The sequence below is a fragment of the Lynx rufus genome, unplaced genomic scaffold (assembly GCF_022079265.1).
Source record: "Lynx rufus isolate CCGP_SWC_20201006 ecotype Redwood Valley unplaced genomic scaffold, mLynRuf1.p SCAF_15, whole genome shotgun sequence".
NCBI lineage: Eukaryota > Metazoa > Chordata > Mammalia > Carnivora > Felidae > Lynx > Lynx rufus.
The window spans coordinates 27,114,022-27,133,277 of NW_025814829.1; the positions used below are offsets into that span (position 1 = coordinate 27,114,022).

At 34.5% G+C, this 19,256-nt stretch overlaps 1 protein-coding gene across 2 annotated transcripts in view; it reads left to right on the forward strand.

Annotated features, from left to right (window-relative positions):
- The window catches only part of DENND1B (DENN domain containing 1B), a 259,204-nt gene that overhangs the window by 197,003 nt on the left and 42,945 nt on the right, over positions 1–19,256 (forward strand). For both annotated transcript variants that reach the window (XM_047076725.1, XM_047076726.1), the window contains one exon: positions 17,166–17,256. In XM_047076725.1, the coding sequence (XP_046932681.1) occupies positions 17,166–17,256 (91 nt within the window). The remainder of the gene's footprint in view (positions 1–17,165; positions 17,257–19,256) is intronic.

Genomic DNA, 19,256 nt, shown 5'->3' on the forward strand with positions numbered 1-19,256 from the left:
AAACTAAAAAAGAAGCATGATTGAAAGCAATTTCAACAAACTTCATACTTAATATTAAATACTACCTCTGAAAAAGGTGTTAGCTATTACCTTTGGAATCCCTAGCATATATAATTTAGCCAAAAAAAAAAAAAAGATTTAGAAGACACTAAACTGACATTACTTTTATTTCTTTGAAGAGAGAGACAGGTTTCTTAAGACATGAAGGAATAGCTTAATAAGTTTGACTTTATCAAAATGAAAAACTTTGATTACCAAAAGACACCATATTTGTAATAAATACAAACCACACAAGGACATAGAATCTAGAATTCAAGACAAAACAAAATAAGCAGGAACAGACATATTCATCCAATAGAGTTGTACAGAAGACTTGAGTTAGCACATGCAAATGGAGAAACCTGAATAGCCTGAATGGCCGATAAAAGTGCGCAAGGTATTCAGCCTCATTTGGGGTCAGAGAACATCACATAAAAAAACACAATGAAATTTCACCATATACTCACCAGATTGGCCAAATTAAAAAAAAAACAAAAACAGAATCTCAAAATTTGGCAAAGGCACAGAGCAAGGGACCAAGTTTTAACTGTTCATGGGGGTGTAAATTTGCGCAAATAACTTAGAAAACACTGTGGCACTACCATTTAAAGTTAAACGTGCAAAGTTCTTAGAAATTTCACTCTAAGTTGTGCACCAGAAATCATTTACTGACATTGCTTGTAAAAAGCAAAATACTGGAAGTAATCTCAGATGTTCATCAGTGTTAAAATGAACAAATCGTTATATTCATACAATAAAACATTGTACAGTAGGAAAATTAAGCTGCAGCAAAACTGAAAATGAATTAAATGAAAAAAAATCATTAAAGAATTACTATGATGAGTCTTTTTGTGTAATATTTAACAGGAAGAAAAATTATATAGTATATTATTTAGGGAGACATTTGTGTGGTAAAACTATAAAGGCAGACAAGGAGAGGACAACCTGAAGCAATTGTGGTCTTTCCTGTGGAGAGAGAGGGGCACTCAAGGAAGGACCTTCTAAGGAAGGGAATGTTCTGGTAGTTTGCTTTATTATTATTTAAACTTAATTATTTAAGGCACTATTATTTGAATTATCTAAGTACTATATAAAAACATTTATATATATATACACACACACATATATATACGTATATATATACGTATATATATGTATATATATACGTGTGTGTGTGTGTGTGTGTGTGTGTGTGTGTGTGTGTATATTTGTTTCGAGATCAGCTTGTTTCTATTGGGCTGTTTTCATTGACAGTTGACTTCTTAACCTTTTGAGACCTCAGTTTCTGCATCTGTAAGATGAGTTAGAGTAAAAGGTCACTAAGTTTGAGATACCTTTCGACTCTAACATTCCTTGATATTATGAAATAAACATAGCTTAGACGGATGATAGTAGGTTCCATTTGGATAAATTCCTCTTTAGATAATGGATTTGGAAGGAATCCCAGAAACAGTTTCTTAAATCCACCATTCTGACATCACCATGTTTCTGTAGCTAACAGCTTTACCGAGATTTAAGCCATTATTTTTAGGACTCTTACCTTTATCTCATATTATACTAACACAGTAAAGGAAATTATTTTCTTGTGTATATTGCTCGTTATTAAGGTCACTGGAACTAAAGTTTTTTCTGCTCATTTTATTATACACTTTTCCTGGCTAAGGACCATGACTGAATTTGGTGTGTTGACCCAAGAGCCTAGTATACAGCCACAGACTTATGGGATCTCCGTGATATAGGCCCTTTTTTAGATGGCAACCTATATTTCTGTTAAGAAATGTATATAATAAGTAAGGAGCTCAAGCATAGATATATTTTTTTGCCTAAAATAATCTTGCTTGCTTATATTCTACCTTTATCAGAGAGGAAAATGATAGGAAAGATTCAAATTGGAAAAGGCTCTTTTGGTGTTCTTCCAAAACCCTTTCCTGCCTTTCATAGGACAATACAAATGTGTCTTTTTTAAACTTTTCCATCCAACAAAGTGCCCCGTGTGGTAGAAGAGAACACATGTTTTTGAAAAGAATAGGAATGTGACTATCAGAGACCATTGAAAAAGCACATTTAATAAAGCCATTTTGTATTTTTCAGAGATGTTTATATACATCGTGCATTCTATACCACAGTATAGCTGTGTTTATTTTAAAGTGAAAATGTTTTAAATAAATTACTGGTTAAAGTACCCTTCTCCTCCCTTCATCTTCAATTAAACTCAAGTTTTCAGGTAAATACATTGCATTCATTCTTTGGCTCTGAGTTCCTGGTCTCACCACCATGTGTAATGACATGCCTATCCCATTGTTAATAGCATTGGCTCTGGAATGCTCTGGAATGCAGTAGATCTGGGTTTGTACCCTGGTGTGCCACTTTCTCAGAGTATCACACATTGTAAGGTGCTTGGTCTCTCTCTAAGCTTTAAATCCTTCCCCAGTTTCTTATACTAATGGACTATCCAAATACCTTGAATATCCCTTCAAATACACCTTTCATGAAGTAAGGTTTTGTATATGCTGTACCATACAGCCAGTATTAATCCATTGTCATTCTTCCATAGTCTTCTCAAACATCAGCCCTTATCCAAATCAACATTTACCCTTACATCCGTTCTGTTCCCTTAGAGCTTTTGTTCATACCAGAGTTACAGCATTTAGTCTATGTTACTGTAATTTCCCTCTGACTGTGTTTTCCTTCACCTCTTTAAAGCTTTCCCTGATTTTCCTCCAGCTCACTAGGTCTGCACTCCTTTCTCTGTGCCTGTATTACTTTGAAAACATTTTGTTTGTTTATTCACTTTAACAGTTAAGTACTGAGCATCTGTTGTTGTTGTTGTTGTTGTTGTTGTTGTTGTTGTTGTTGGGTCCTGCTCCTCCAAGCACTTGAGATTCAGAGCTGTGTAACCCGCTTTCATGGAGTTGTGATTTCTAGTGAAGGGAATGGGTTAACATACAACAAATAAAAAGGAAAAATGTCGGCAAGTGGTAAGTTTAGAGGGTATGAGATATTGATTGGGTGCCTAATTTTAGACCAGAGGTTCAGAAAAGGCTTTACTGAAAAGGTGATACTTAAGAGAAATCTGAAGAAGGGAGTTAGTTTTGAGAATATCAAAAGAGGAACATCATTTCGGGTAGAGGAAACTGCTATTGCAAAGACCCCAGGGAGGGAAAAGAACTCGGCATTTCCTAGGATCATAATTAAATCAACTGTGGGCAAGAAAGAAAGTTGCATCAGCTTAGGTTAGAAGAGCAGAAAGGGGACACAGATCTTGTAGGACTTTAAAGGCATGAATTACATTATATTCTTTAAAAAAATTTTTTTTAATGTTTATTCTTTTTTGAGAGAGACATAGCCTGAGTGGGGGAGGAGCAGAGAGAGAGAGAGAGAGAGAGAGAGAGAGAGAATCTGAAGCAGGCTCCAGGCTCTGAGCTGTCAGCACAGAGCCTGACAGGGGGTTCAAACCCACAAATGGTGAGATCATGACCTGAGCTGAAGTCAGAACGTCCAACTGACTAAGCCACCTAGGCATCCCTTGTTACATTATATTCTAAACAAAGCAATATGCTATTGGAAAGCTTTAGCTGGGGTGTGACTGGATCTGATTTGTATTTTATAAAGATTGCCCAGATTATGCTGTAATGGATTAGAGGAGAGAGAGGTGGGTCTCTACATGGGTCTGTTGCAATTGTTCAGGAGAGAAGTGATGGTGGATTGGATGAGGAAGGTAGTAGAAAAGACAAAGCAAAACAGAGCAGGGTTTGGTTATGTTTGGGAGGTGGAATTGCCAGTTCTTGCTGATGGGCTGACAAGAGTAGAGGGAAATGCAAAATCAAAGATAATACTTGTATGTGTATTTTTATATTGGCATTTCTAATAATTCTCTTTTTAGTTTACATATCAATTTTCTGTATGGATTGTGAGCTACTCCAGTACTAGGACCATATGTGACTCAATTCTGTATGTGTAGTTGCTTGCATAGGATCTTGTTAATGCTGGTGCTAAATAAATATTAATAAAATTTCTCTGTACAGTGTTTCAAAGTTACTACTTATAAAAAGTGATTTTGAAGACTAAGATATTTACATACTACAGTGATTAACAGCCATACATTATATATAAGGACTCTAAGATTAGGGAGATGGATTTCTGCTTCATGAAAGTAAACTTTTCCTTATGACCAAAGAATACAATAACAAGTGTATATTTAATATATAAATAATAACATTAGTGTAAAAATCCTCAAGATCAATCCATTTCTGATGAAATCACTATTTCATGTCATTTATAACCTATTTCATGTTATTGGTAAACATGTCAACCAATTCCATCAAATTTTCCTTATATAAGGAACATACTTTTGTGGGTATAAGTAGAAAATTCTCATACCAGTTCATTAAGAGAATACTTATCAGAAAATTAAATTAAAATTCATTTAAAAAGTTTTTGATGGACCTTGAACAACTGTAGGGTCTAACACATCTATCGTAGTGAGGGAAAACCTGAAAATTTATGATTTGATAAAATATATCCTTTGTAGTTGGGATGGGGGAGGGGGTTCGTGCTCAACTAATCTTGAGAAGTACTGTGACGATGTACTACCATGATACATAAGGAAAATTCAGTACCTATTATATAGCTTGATATTTATTTTTCTAAAAGCACCTGACAAAGTGCTACTTCAAAGATTGATAAGTAGATTACAGTGTTGGAATATGAGGTAAAATAAGATGATGTTTGAAGAGCTGATTTGGGCCCATAAAAATAACTTTCTGTATACTCAGTACTTAATTTCAGATACTAATTTATAACACGTATTTCAAAATTCATTGTGTAATAATTCTAAAAATTTAAATTAGAAATTTATCATGTAATGGCAAAACACTAGATGGTTATGTAGTTATTTATTTATTCAACCAACATTTATTTGGTAAGTACTATTTGAAAGTCCACTTGCCATGTGATGGTTAGTTTTTTCATATTTGTTATAGATTTTAAAACAATTGACACATTTCCCTAAGGTATTATTGTACACAGAAAAACTGTAACTTTATGGTGGAGAAGCCCAGCAGACCCCACCTTAACCAGATGATCAAGGTTAATGTCACCAGTAGTAGCAATGTCAAATTGACATTATGAACTCCCTGATGAGAGTCACTGTGGATACAATCATCCCTATGGTATTCTTGCCAAAATATATAACCTCCATCTTATAATAAGTGTACATCAGACAAGCCCACATTGAGGAGCATTCTACAGTATGATTGGGCAGTACTCTCCAAAAGTGTCTAGATCCAAAGAAAGACTGATGAACCACAACTGGAAAAGACTGGATTAGATCCTGGAATAAAAAGAAGACCGTTGTAGAAAAACCAGTGTAACCTAAGTATAGTCTGTAGATTATTTAGTAGTATTATAACTACTGTAACTATGTCAATTTCTTGCTTTTGATAAATGTGCCATGGTTATGTAAGATGTTATCATTAGGGGAAGTTGGGTGAAGTTTATGTGGGAACTCTCCATTCTGTTTTTGCATTCCTGTAAACCTAAAACTATTTCAAAGTAAAAATTTTAAACAGGTTCTTAAAAAAAATGCCAATAGGACACTCACATTAAGGTATCTTAATATTTTCTTAACAGAGTGTCTTTCATGTCACTATTATTATCCTTTGTGTTACGGTTTCTCCTGAAAGGATAGCTTTTGTTACAGGTATAATGAAATGAATCCTTGCTCTATTCCTCTTTAATGTACCTTTCTTGTATACGTATTTTTGTATTTGTGATATACTTTCTGTTTTTTCCCTCCTTTTTTTCTAGGCTATTTCTTCAGTGTCCTTTAGAGTCACAGTTATCTTCCACCTCTCCCCTAATGTTATAGTCCCCTCTTTATCCTTAGACGTCTCAGATATCTCCCTGGGGGTTCTTATGTAAGACCACACTGCATTAATTACCTTTATGTGATAAGTCCCCAGCACATCTTTATCACAGAGTCACTGTGTGTAGTCACATAAATGTAAATGTATGTGTGTGTTTGCATAGTATATATTTTTGTGATTATGTGTATATACATATACATACTCACACCCATACATACACATACCTCACCCATATACATACATGCATCTGTACATGTACACACATACATGTCCCTCTTGCATCCTTTCTTTTGGGAACTAGTGCTACCGTGTTGCCTAAACCAGATAATGAGGAGTCTTCTTTTCCCATGTGTTCACTGCTGACCTTTCTTGCATCCAGTTTCCAGTTGTTTACTATGTTCCATTGATTGATCTTTCTAAATATTGCTTAGGTTGTTTTATTCTCTCTCATTTCAATGTCAATGACTTATGTTGGATAACTGATAACTGTTTTTAGCCACCATAAGCTATCCTCCATTCTATATTAACAATTGTTCTTTCTAAAAAGCAAATCTTGTATTTTTCCTATTATATTTAGGATAAAGTTCAAACCCCTAGCCCAGCACACAAAATCCTTCTTCCCCTTTTGTCTGGAATACCTGTCCAGATGCCTTTGCTACAGCCATTCTAAGTGATTTACTATTAGGTCTCTGAAAACGATTTCATGTCTTCATGAACAGCCCACATTGAGGGGCATTCTACAATACGATTGAGCAGTACTCTCCAGAAGTGTATAGATCACCAGTGGCAAGGAAAGACTGATGAGTTACAAATGGAAAAGATAAGATTAGAGCCTGGGAATAAAACAAGACATTAGTAGAAAAACCAGTGTAACCTGAATACAGTCTGCAGATTATTTAATAGCACTATATCTATGTTAATTTCTTACTTATGAAAAAAAATAACTTGGATTGTAATAGATGCTTAACAAAGAGCGAGAGAGTAAAGGACAGTAATTATGAAGAAATGAAAATAACATTTGTTGAACCTGATCTATGAACTTAGATTGTAATCCAGGTTAATTTGTTTGGCTTTCTCGAGTTGTAAGCTCTGTAAAGACAAGGATCATTGTTTTCTATCCTAATATTTAATACATGATAGACATTAATATTGTCAAATAAATAAAAACTGTTGAGTGACTCCTTGTTATAAGGAATAGATATGAAAATGTCTTGACAGTTTTGATGGAAGAGCTTATAAAATTGATTACAATGACGCTAATTTAGGGATAATACAAAACTTGTAGGAGTCAAGTGTTACTGTCAAATAACTGTCAAGTTACTGTCAAGTGTTACTGAATGGTGTCTGTAACTTAAACGTGGAGTCACATAACGGTGTAGGGTGTAGAAATGAAAATTCAGTGACATCCAGTGTACTCTGTATACTTTGTGTTATGGCCCCCTTTCTCTGACTTATAAGATATTGAATAAAAGGAGTGAGTCACAGGGTGCCTGGGTGCTCAGTGGGTTAAGTGTCTGACTTTGGCTCAGGTCATGATCTCATGGTTTGTGAGTTCGAGCCCCGCGTCGGGCTCTGTGCTGACAGCTCAGAGCCTGGAGCCTGCTTCGGATTGTGTATCTCCCTCCCTCTCTCTGCCTCTCCCCCACTCACATTCTGTCTCTCACTCTCTCAAAAATAAATAAACATTAAAAAATTTTTAAAAAGGAGTGAGTCAAAAGCCATGTCTTCCTTTTATGTCCACTAGCGATTTTGGAAGATTTTAGAAAGCTTTTAACGTAAGTAATAGAATCCTATGAATTTCTACATCCTTAAAGGAAGCATGAAGGTACTTATGTATGCTATGTAATCTATAGCTAAGATCGACATATGCATTACTACTAAAGATTCAATAGGTTTGGAGTATTTGGAAACATTTGATACGTGAATTGTTGGGAGATGGTAATTGTATGATGCACTTATTTCATAACATGAAAAAATAATAAAACAATGTGGCATAGGAAAGATATGGAGACTTACTGTCAGGAGGAAGGAATACACAAGGGGAGATAGCTTATCAGGACAAGGTATGTATATATATATATATATATATATATATATATATATATATATAGCATCCTTTGCTAACTTATTTCAATTAGTATTTTAAAAAGTGTTTCTCTAGGGGTGCCTGGGTGGCGGAGTCGGTTAAGCGTCCGACTTCAGCTAGGTCATGATCTCGCGGTCTGTGAGTTCGAGCCCCGCGTTGGGCTCTGGGCTGATGGCTCAGAGCCTGGAGCCTGTTTCCGATTCTGTGTCTCCTTCTCTCTCTGCCCCTCCCCCATTCATGCTCTGTCTCTCTCTGTCCCAAAAATAAATAAAAAAACGTTGAAAAAAAAATTAAAAAAAAAAAGGTGTTTCTCTAAATGGGTTCTCAAATGATCAGCATCAGTTTACCAATAAAAATGGATATTCTTGAGTCTCATCTTCAAAATGTCTGATTCAAGATGCCTGGATTAAAACCCAGGAATCTGCATTATTAATGAGGTGCCATAACAATATATACACTAAAGTTTTGGGAACAGTCATCTAATTATTCTGTATTCTCTCAAGTCAGCAGTATAACTTGAGTGTCTACTATATTTGAGGTAGTGTTCTGGGTGTTAAGATATATTGGAGAACAAGGAAAAATAGAATTATCTGACTTTGTGAATCTTTTATTTTTAGTAGGTAGAGGACAGACAATAGATAAATTATGTGGAGTGTTCAAAGATTAAGTACTATGAAAAAGTAAATAGAATAGGAAGGGGGGTCCTATTGGGGGTTAGGGTGGAATTTAAAATAGTGTAGATTTTCATGGAATATGTGGCATTTGAACAACTACCTGAAAGGTGGTCAAAGATAGAAGCAGAGAGCAAGATTTGGAAAGCTGTTGCTGTAATCTTGGTGAGAAGTGATGGCATTTAAGAACTGGCTCAGGAAAGAGGATAACAGCTGAAGTCAGATTATGGATCCACTTTGAAGATAAAGTCAGTGGATATTCTGAAAGATTTAATATGAAATGCGAGAAAGAAGACTCACAGGTGTTTCCATGATTTCTTGTCTAAGAAACTGGTAGAATAGCTGTCATTCTACTGAAATGGGGAAGATTATGGGCAGGAAATATTTTGGTTAGGAGAATGAGTTCAGTTTGGGCCATATTAGGCTTGGGATGTCTATTAGACATCCAACTAGGATATTGGTTAGCAAGTGGATAAGTAAGGCAGAGGAGAAAATTATACTAGAGATAGAAATTTGGGCGTCATCAGCATGGAGAGAACTTAAAGTCATTAGACTGGAGACCAAGTGAAATTATCAAAGGAGTGGCTCTAAAGAGAAATGGCAAGAGGCCCATGGACTGGAAAATAGCAGAAGGCAATGGTGAAGGAGGCCAAGGGAGAGTGAGTGATTAGTGATGTAGGAGAGAATTCAGAGCAGTAGAGAAAGAATACCAAAGAAGAAGGGATCAACATTGTCAAAGTCTTGTGACAAGTGAATAAAAATAAGGATCTGGAATTGACCAGTGAATTCAGTAATGTGGAGACCTGATGACCTCAGCAAGCGCAAGTTTGCTGAAATGGTGAGGCAGAAATTGTGGCTGAAGCATGGGAGAAGAAGTGAAGATAAAAATACTCACAGCTCTTTTGAGATTTACTGTAAAGCGCAGTGCAGAAATGGGCATGGCTAGAGAAGTAAATGGGGTCAAGAGGAGAAATAACATGTGTGCGGAGCCTGGTGGGATGATCTGGTAGATACAGAAAGCTATATTCAGGAAAACGGAAAAATTGTTAGTGGAGTTGGTCGTTGTGAGGAGCAGTTACTTCATGCACAACAGGACAGAAGGCACAGACGGGGAGAGGACGAGGCGAAGCGGCTGGGCACATGTGCTGCTTGGAGCTTGCAGAATTTCTCTCTTAATGGCTTCAGTTTGTTTGTTTGTTTGTTTGTTTTTCTTACATGTAATTAGGAAGCACGATCAGCTGAGAGGGAATGGGAGAAGTGGTTGGGTATTTAAGGAGGGAGAAAATACGAAGTCAGAGAGTGAATGGACTCGAGAAAAAACAGAATTGTCTGGCATCATTCAGAGCACGTTGGAAATGGCAGGTTATGACTTTAAAGTGAGAGTGGTCATCATGGTTGTCTGGGTTTTCTCTCAATACCCAGAGCTTCCTACAGACCTACTGATTACATGCGTGCTCCTGCACCAGGGCGTTATTTATGCCGGTGGCTCCCTTTTCCTGGGATCGTCTTCTCCCATAAACTATGTGGCCTACTTCCTCACCGCTTTGAAGTCTTGACTCACATGTCACCTTCATCATAATATCTGCCCTGACCACACTGTTTAAAATTGGAAGTTCCTTGCCCCAAACTCCCCAACCTTCCTTATGCAATTCTATCTTACTGTCCGACATTCATCACCTTCTAACACGCTACGTAATGTATTACCTTTTTTTATTTCATGCTTTCACTCCCCTTCTCCCCCACTAAATATTTAAGCATCACAAAAGATTTTTTTGTTATTGAATTATAATTGACATACAATATTAGTTGCAGATGTACAAGATAGAGATTCAGTATTTTTATATATTATGAAATGATAATGATAGGTCTAGTCCCCATCTGTCCCCATACAGTCATTACAATACTATTGACTATATTCTCTATGCTGTTCTTTACATCCTTGTGACTTATTTATTTGATTACTGGAAGTTTGTACTGAATCCCTTTACCTCTCACACCCATGCTCCCACCCCCTTTTCCTCTGGCAGCAAGCAGTTTGTTCTCTGTATCTGTGAGTCTGTGTCTGTTTTGTTTTGTTTTGTTCATCTGTTTTGCTTTTTTAGATTCCGCATATAAGTGAAATCATACAGCACTTGTCTTTCTCTTATTTCACCTAGCACAATACCCTCTAGGTCTATCCATATCACAACAAATAGCCATATTTCATACATTTTATGGCTGAGTAATATCCTGTTGTATATATACACACACCACATCTTCTTTATCCATTCATCTATCATTGGACACCTAGGTCACTTTCATATCTTGGCTGTTGTCATAATGAATATAGGGGTACATACATCTTTTTGAATTAGTGTTTTCATTTTCTTTGAATAAATACCCAAAAATATTTCTTTCAGTAAATATCCAGAATTGCTGGACAGTGTGGTAGTTCTGTTGTTAATTTTTTTGAGGAACCTCCATACTGTTAGCATCTGCACCAATTTATATTCCCACCCACACACAGAGCACAAGGGTTTCCTTTCATCCACATCCTCACTGACACTTCTTGTTTCTTGGTTTTTTTTTTTTTTTTTTGATAATAGACATTTTGACAGTTTTGAAATACCTTGTTTTGATCTTCATTTCCCTGATGATTCATAATACTGAGCATCTTTTCAAATACCTATTGTCCATCTGTGTGTCTTCTTTGTAAAAATGTCTATTCCGGTCCTCTGCCCATTTTAAAAAACATTTTTTTTTTTGTTATTGAGTTGTATGAGATCTTTATATAATTTGGGTATCAGTCTTTTATCTGTTAATATCATATGCTAATATCTTCTTAGGTTGTCTTTCAATTTGTTGATGGTTTCCTTCACTGTGCAAAAGATTCTTGGTTTGACACAGTCCTGTTTGTTGATTTTTGTTTTTATTGCCCTTGCCTGAGGAGACATACAGGTCTATCTCAAGAAACCAGAAAGTCTCAAATTAAACAATCTAAGTTTAAAGGAACTAGAAAAAAAAAACAAAGTCCAAAGTTAGTAGAGGGAAGGAAATAATAAAGATCAGAGAGGAAATAAATGAAAATAAAGACTTTAAAAAAAAACATTAGAAAAGATCAATGAAACTAAGACCTGGTTCTTTGAAAAGATAAATGAAATACTAACCTTTAGTAGGCTCATCAAGAAAAAAAGAGAGCTCACGAGGGCTTGAATTTTTGTCTTTTTTTTTTTTTTCATTTCTGTATTTCAGGCATCTAGAAAAAGTACCTGGCCTGTAGTAAACATTGAATTATATTGAATTAATGATTGAATTAATTAATGGTATTGAATGATACTGAATTAATTATATTGAATTGAATGATTAAATTAATTCTATGGTCTGGTGGTCATGAAGTTTGACTTCATTTTGTTGCAAATTATTTAAAGCCTATCTGTTGATATATCCTGGAGGATACTGTTGTTCCATTAATGTTGTTTTAAATTATCAGTTCTAATAATAAATTGCACTGAATGGGTTTTTTATACTCTTCAAAGTGTTTTCCTGTTCATTATACCATGGTAGTGTAATTTAGTATTTTTACAGTTTTATTTATCTAATATTTGAAATGGAATAAAAATAACAGTTTATTTCTGTTTCCTCATGTGCTTAATTCTCTTGGTTTAGCTCTAAACTGACCCACCTTATTCCCATTTGTTGTCGCAGTTTGTGTTTATATATAGCTACTAACCGAATGCCTTGCATCTAGCAGGTGTCTATAGATATCTGTTGACTTAATTTATTGTAACACTTTAGTGTAGTTTTCACTAACCTGTCAAGGTTTACTGAGCACTTATAAGAAGAAATATTTAAATTAGACTACTTATTCTTTTTTAGCCCTAAAGCATTATATAGAAGAGAGATTTTAAAGATCCGCTAGAAATTAATGTATTTTTGAAGCATAATTTTTTACTGTATGTAAATGTTTTCTCCAAATTGCTAAAGATTTCTGACTCATTAAAAATGTATTTTTCTCTAGCTCTCAAGCCATTATTCTACTGGTTATCTTACATTTGTGCCCAAGAAGAGTTTCTAATATGAGATAAATTTTGAAATATGTTAATTTTTCCTCCAGGCTGAAAAAGGAACTGGGGAGTATAGATTTGTTTACTGGGATGCTCCAGTGCCTCTGTTGCCTTGCTTCAGTAACAAGACTGTCACGTTAGCACAAAAGACAGCACTTGATTCCCACTTCCCCAGCTTGGTAAAGAATTGCACCACCAACCCTCTGTCCCCAGAACAGTGTTTTTTTTTTTTTGAGCTCCTTTAAAGTCAAAATCTTTAAAAATCACATAAGAATATTAAAATTTAATTATTGTCATCCTCAGAGTGTTGATGGATTGATGGCAATTAAATATTTATGTAACATATGTCTAGACCACTAAAGGCATTTAGAACACTGACCGATTAATAGCATAACTTGTTTTGGATTTTTAGATTAAATGCCAGAAATGCACGGACTGGTGAAGAATTAAAGACCTGTGAAAAGCATACAATTTGTCTCATAGAGGAAAGATACATTGTCTACTGGCCATATATTTAAGTTTACTCTGTGAATCTGATCAGAACATATTCTTTATATATACATCAGATTCACAGACTATATATATAGTTATATATATTTGTATATACAAACATATATATATATATATATATATATATATATATATATTTGTAAAGAAGCTTACCACTAAGTCTACTGTTTATATTTTGTTGCATTTTTTTTAACGTTTATTTATTTTTGAGACAGAGAGAGACAGAGCACGAACGGGGGAAGGGCAGAGAGAGAGGGAGACACAGAATCAGAAGCAGGCTCCAGGCTCTGAGCCATTAGCCCCCAGAGCCTGATGCGGGGCTCGAACTCACGGACTGCGAGATTGCGACCTGAGCTGAAGGCAGATGCTTAACCGACTGAGCCACCCAGGGGCCCCTATTTTGTTGCATTTTTAAAACCTTTATTTTATATTGAATTATATTTTAAAAATCAATGTGGTGAATGTCCATTTTCATTTAACAATATTATTCACTGAAGCCTACTTAAAACAATAGATAATTTCTTTAAATGGACTTGGATTTCATATTAAGATGGTTATTTGAAGGTCAGAACACTTTGAAAAAGCTTAGCAATTACAGTATCACAAAGAGTAGCAGGAAGTAGTTTTGCTACTTAAAACATTTATCTTATAACCTGTCACACTACTTTAAGATTGGGTCATAAGGGGACACCGGGTGGTTCAGTCAGTTAAGTGTCGGACTCTTGATTCGGCTCAGGTCATGATCTGAGTTGAGCCCCACATTGGGCTCTCTGCTGTCAGCATGGAACCTGCTTCGGATCCTTTCTGTCTCTCACTCTGCCCTTTCCCTGATCTCTCTCTCTCTCTCTCTCTCTCTCTCTCTCAAAAATAAACATTAAAAAAAAAAGATTGTGTCCTAAGGACTAATAAAATTCTTGCAATTATTGATGATTTGGAGGGAATATTATTACTGATCTTGATAATTATGTATATCCTTAGTTTAATAAATTTTATCTACTTATAATTTATAAGAAAATTGTGGAATCTGTGCTATGGAATTATGTCTATGATTTTTTTGAGATTTCCAATTATGTTATTTATGATTTGGTGTGATTATTTAGCATGTTTAGTTTCAGGTTTTAATTTTCACTTTTGGAATGAAAAGCAAAATATTAAGATTTATGTAAAAAGCATCATCTTAATGCAAACTCTTAAATTCCTTTAAAAATCTACTTGCAACCTAATGTTGTTTTATCTGTGGCACTTTCATTGTTATTAACAGTGTTACTTGTCATTACTTGCAATTCCAAACCAATTCTTCCAAAACTAACAATTACAAAGATACGTGTTTACTATTATATGGGTAACTACTAGCCAAGCGACAGTTTACAGCACATTATAGAGTCATAACTTTCCAACAGATAATATTTTTAGTTCAAAATTACTTCTCTGCAAAAGTAGCTAAAAATGCTCTTATCGTTTTTTACTTACTATGAAATCCTCCAAAGTTACTAGAACGGAGTGACCATGGACCCATCTACTTGAGAAAAAAGAAAAAAGGTGTTATTGGTTGTTGAATTAAAAATAGAAAAAGGAATTTAGAGAACTGTTGCCTTCAGCATTTTTCTCCATTAATACCACTTCTCAGCTTACTCCTCGGTGTCTGTATTTGGGTGTACATATATAGAATATATACGTACAAAATCCATCTTTTATTTTAAAAACAAACATTTTCATGAAAGATAAGTGTCTGTCACTGACAGGATTGTTTGCAGAGTCAGTGATAACACGTGGCATTTTACCAAGTGATTAATTTTTATTGGCTCGATTCACGAGTTCAGTAACACGAAGTAGTTACTCATGCTCGAAAATGCATAATCAGTAAATAGTTTGGGGATTTATCTCTTTTTAGACGTTGAACTGTTCCACTCAAACGAAAATGGATGGATTATTTCTGGTAAACATAAAAATGAAAACCTTTTAAAAAGTCTTGTAGTCTTAATCTTTTAAAGCAAATTAAGTCCCTTAAAAGGATGTCTTACTTTGTGCCATTCATCAGTAATGTATTACTTAAAATTTATCATTTTGCTTCACCTTACTTTTTTCACAACGATACTTAGTCCATCAAATTAGACCACTATAGTTTGATTTATAATGTTATGTTGAAAATCTGTGAAAGTCAAATTTTGCAAGCATTTTAAACCACTTTATTTTCAAATTAACCATTTATTATATGTAGCTGTACATTGTTACCACGTTTTATCTCAAGATAGAATGAAATGCATAATTCTATATGTTGTAATTAGTTACCTTTAAAATCGTGTAAATATAGGACTGTTCACAATGTTTCGGTATACTTCAGTCTTTCAGCAGACATTCATTTCAAACTATATGTTAAGCATTTGCCAGATATTAAAGATACCACAGTGATCCTGTAAACTCGGAAATTAATAGTGATTGAAAGGTGATGGTGGTCGTGGGAAAAATGGATTTTAGTATTTAACATTTATTCTGTGCCTGCAGTCTGGGTACTTCGTATTGTTTCATTTAACCCTTACAAAACACTAGAAGATATTTATTATTATTCCCATTTTATAGAGGGGAAACAGAGACTCAGAGACAAGTTTCCCAAGATCATAAAGCTAGTAAGTGGCAGAGATGTGATGTAAGCCTTTCATTCTCCAAACTCCATGTTCATATTTGTTTATACTATCGGAAATTTTTTGAACGCCAAGCATAACGAGACTAAAAATGGGTAATCTGTGGTACCTAGCTCTCAAAATTTTCTAATTTTTATGAAAGCAATTTATACTAAAAAAAAAGTTATGACTATATATCCTTTTAGGCTATGTCTATTTAAACCCATCTTGCCACCTCTTGGGTCAAAATTAATCTGTAATAATATAAAAGTAGTTAAACCACATTTTGAACTGGAAACTGTTGATTCATTTGTGTCTTAATTTTGGTCTGTAAGAGATTTCTGTTCCAAAGTCTTTTAACTGGTGTAACTTACTGCTATTAAACGGTTAAACCATTAAATGTTAAATTGCTGCCTGAGGAAAACTGTATTGCTCTGTAGAACTCAATTAGTTTTGTTCATTTAAATAGAAAACTGTAGGGGCGCCTGGGTGGCGCAGTCGGTTAAGTGTCCGACTTCAGCCAGGTCACGATCTCGCGGTCCGGGAGTTCGAGCCCCGCGTCAGGCTCTGGGCTGATGGCTCAGAGCCTGGAGCCTGTTTCCGATTCTGTGTCTCCCTCTCTCTCTGCCCCTCCCCCGTTCATGCTCTGTCTCTCTCTGTCCCAAAAATAAATAAACGTTGAAAAAAAAATTTAAAAAACAAAAAAAAAAAAAAAAGAAAACTATTTTTTTTAAAACTAGAACAGAGTGTGAGAATTTTTTAAAAGTCAAGGTACTTTATTTTAATTTGACTAAATTTAAAATTTCCAGGATAAAAAAAATTGTAGCCAGGATTAATTCCAGCATGAAAATGAACATTTTATATTAGTCTCCAAATCTTCAAGTCTACGCTTCAGACATCATTTAAATCTTTCTTATGGTTACCCTTTGTCTCTTATACAAGGGAGGCTTAAAGATACTTTACCTTCATTATGAATGGAGAAACCTCAAAACATTTGTAATATTTTTTTATAATCCAAGAAAGAGAAATTTCAGATGCCATAGATCAACAAAATAGAAAGTAACCAAATGCCAGTAAATGGTACATTCTTTTTCTTATTAATGAAGTAAGAGTCTGTACTGTACATTTTTTATTTAATAAATTAGCTGTTATTTATTGAGTGCCTGCTATTTCAATGTTTGAGAGTTTTCTTGTCATGTACATGTAGATGTGTGTATACATGTACATATATGTGCATATTTTATATTTATGAGTGTCTGATATGAATCTTTTGATATAAGTAAAAGTTTAAGAAAGTGAAAATTAACGTATTTGACACTTTTTAATTTCAGTTTATTGATGGTCGACTGGCAAAATTAAATGCAGGACGGGGTTTCTCTGATGTATTTGAAGAGGAAATCACTTCAGGTGGCTTTTGTGGAGGTAAAGACTAGTTTCAGTATGATTATCCATTTTCTGAGTAGCGATTGCCTTGATTTTTGCTCCTGTATCTGATACAATCTACTTCATAAACAGTTGTATTTTCTTAAACATACAGTGTTTTAGATACATTTTTTTTCATCTTATAAGAGCTGTGGTATTAACTTATTTTATTATTCAAGGTGTTAAGATGGTCTCATGAATTGGTAGTTGTTTTCTTGGATAATCTCCTAATAGTAATAGAACTAAATGTCACTGAAATGCAATTAGTTTATATCTTCCTTTAGTATTCTCCGCTAAAAAACCCACAGTGCTGGCTAATACTAAGTAAGAATTAAAGAACTGAGATTATAGTTGAAATATTAGATTGTAATATAATATAAAACAAAAGATTTGAATACCACAGCTGCTTTTACATTTTAAGTGAGTGTGTTGTTATAGAAGCCTTTACCTTTTTTTTGCTTTGCAGAACACTGCAGCATGAGGAAAAGACTTTTCAGTTTACCATCCCATGTGCTTACACTTGTCACTGTAAAAAGTGCTCACTAACAAATGGAAGGCGTCGTATTATTTTGTATGTGTGAAACATAAGTTAGGTGATATTGCATTTTTATTTAATATAATGAAAATTAATATAATTAGTTACACTATTTGATATGTAAGTATTCAAACAACGTTGTAATTTCTAGGCGGTTAATGACTTACAAACTGGTACTTTGTACGTGATTGCTCCAGTATATAGTCCTGACTCTGGCAGAGAATTTTGCTGGAGTCCTTGAAATGTCATATGCATTCATTCAGCCAGTATTTGTGCTAAGTATTTACTATGTGCTAGGCACTGTTCTAGAGAACAGGGTGAACCAAACAAACAACAGTCTCTGGTGTGTTCATTTTCAGCTGGCATAATAGTAATTTTTTCTATTTATTTGTAGGTTTAATTTGGGAAGAAAATGTCTTTATGTGTGAATAAATAGTCGCTAGAATTGAGAAATAAAACATGAAAAGACGTAGTAATAAGTACTCATCTACACATTTGCCAAAATGTGATTTTATTCTCAAATAAGATTTATTTTTGCTCCATAAAAATATACAAAACATTGAGATAACTTGTTCGTGAAGAGAGGTCCAAATGAACTAAGCATATGGATCTTCCTCTGGTGTAAGTACAGCATTTCATTGAAAGCATTTAGCTTTGGGAAAAACTTAGTTTACTTGACTCAGCAAGTCAACCAAGTGTGGAATCATTCAGCTCCTTGCTTTCCTCAGCTCATGGGTAAAAATTTAGCTTCAATGGAACTTTTGTGTTAAAATAAGGCTTTTTTACTTTTCAACTCAGACAAGCAAAATATTGTCAGCTCATGGACAAATTGCTTGAGGCATCTATTCAGTATTTATATAACTGCTGTCTCATTATTTTTATGACCCGTGGGGCTAGTATCTTCTATGGAATTGAAGATGACATCTTGTGACAGTAATGGGTAGAACTATGATCGTTTTGTATAGTTGAATTCTGTAGTCTTAACCATTGGTCCAGATTCCTCTGTAATAGAATAGAATAGAAGGTAGATGGGTTTTCTGGTGTGAGAGGGGTTACTAACATTGTTCAATAAAGGTCTTACGGTTTAAAAAGAATGGAACATTGATCGCCAGCTGGCATCTGACTTGGAGACTGCTATATTTTCAGTACAATTTCATGCCAACCACTTTATTGTCCCTCCTTAAAATTAAAAAGGTTTTGAACACTTATTTTAGTTTGGTGGGAGGGTGGGCAATACTGATTCAAAAGGAAAGCATAGTTCAACAAATATTAATTTCAATGTGTACAGCAAGAAAGTATATTAAAAATTGTGCCTAGCTATTAACTATTATTTTTAATTACTATATTTTAGGTTATTATTTTAGAGACACAGAGAGCTTATTCTTAGTATAAAATAAAGCACAATTTATTAGGACTTGAAATAAAAATGTGAATAATCTAATAAAAATTAGTAATGTTCTTATAA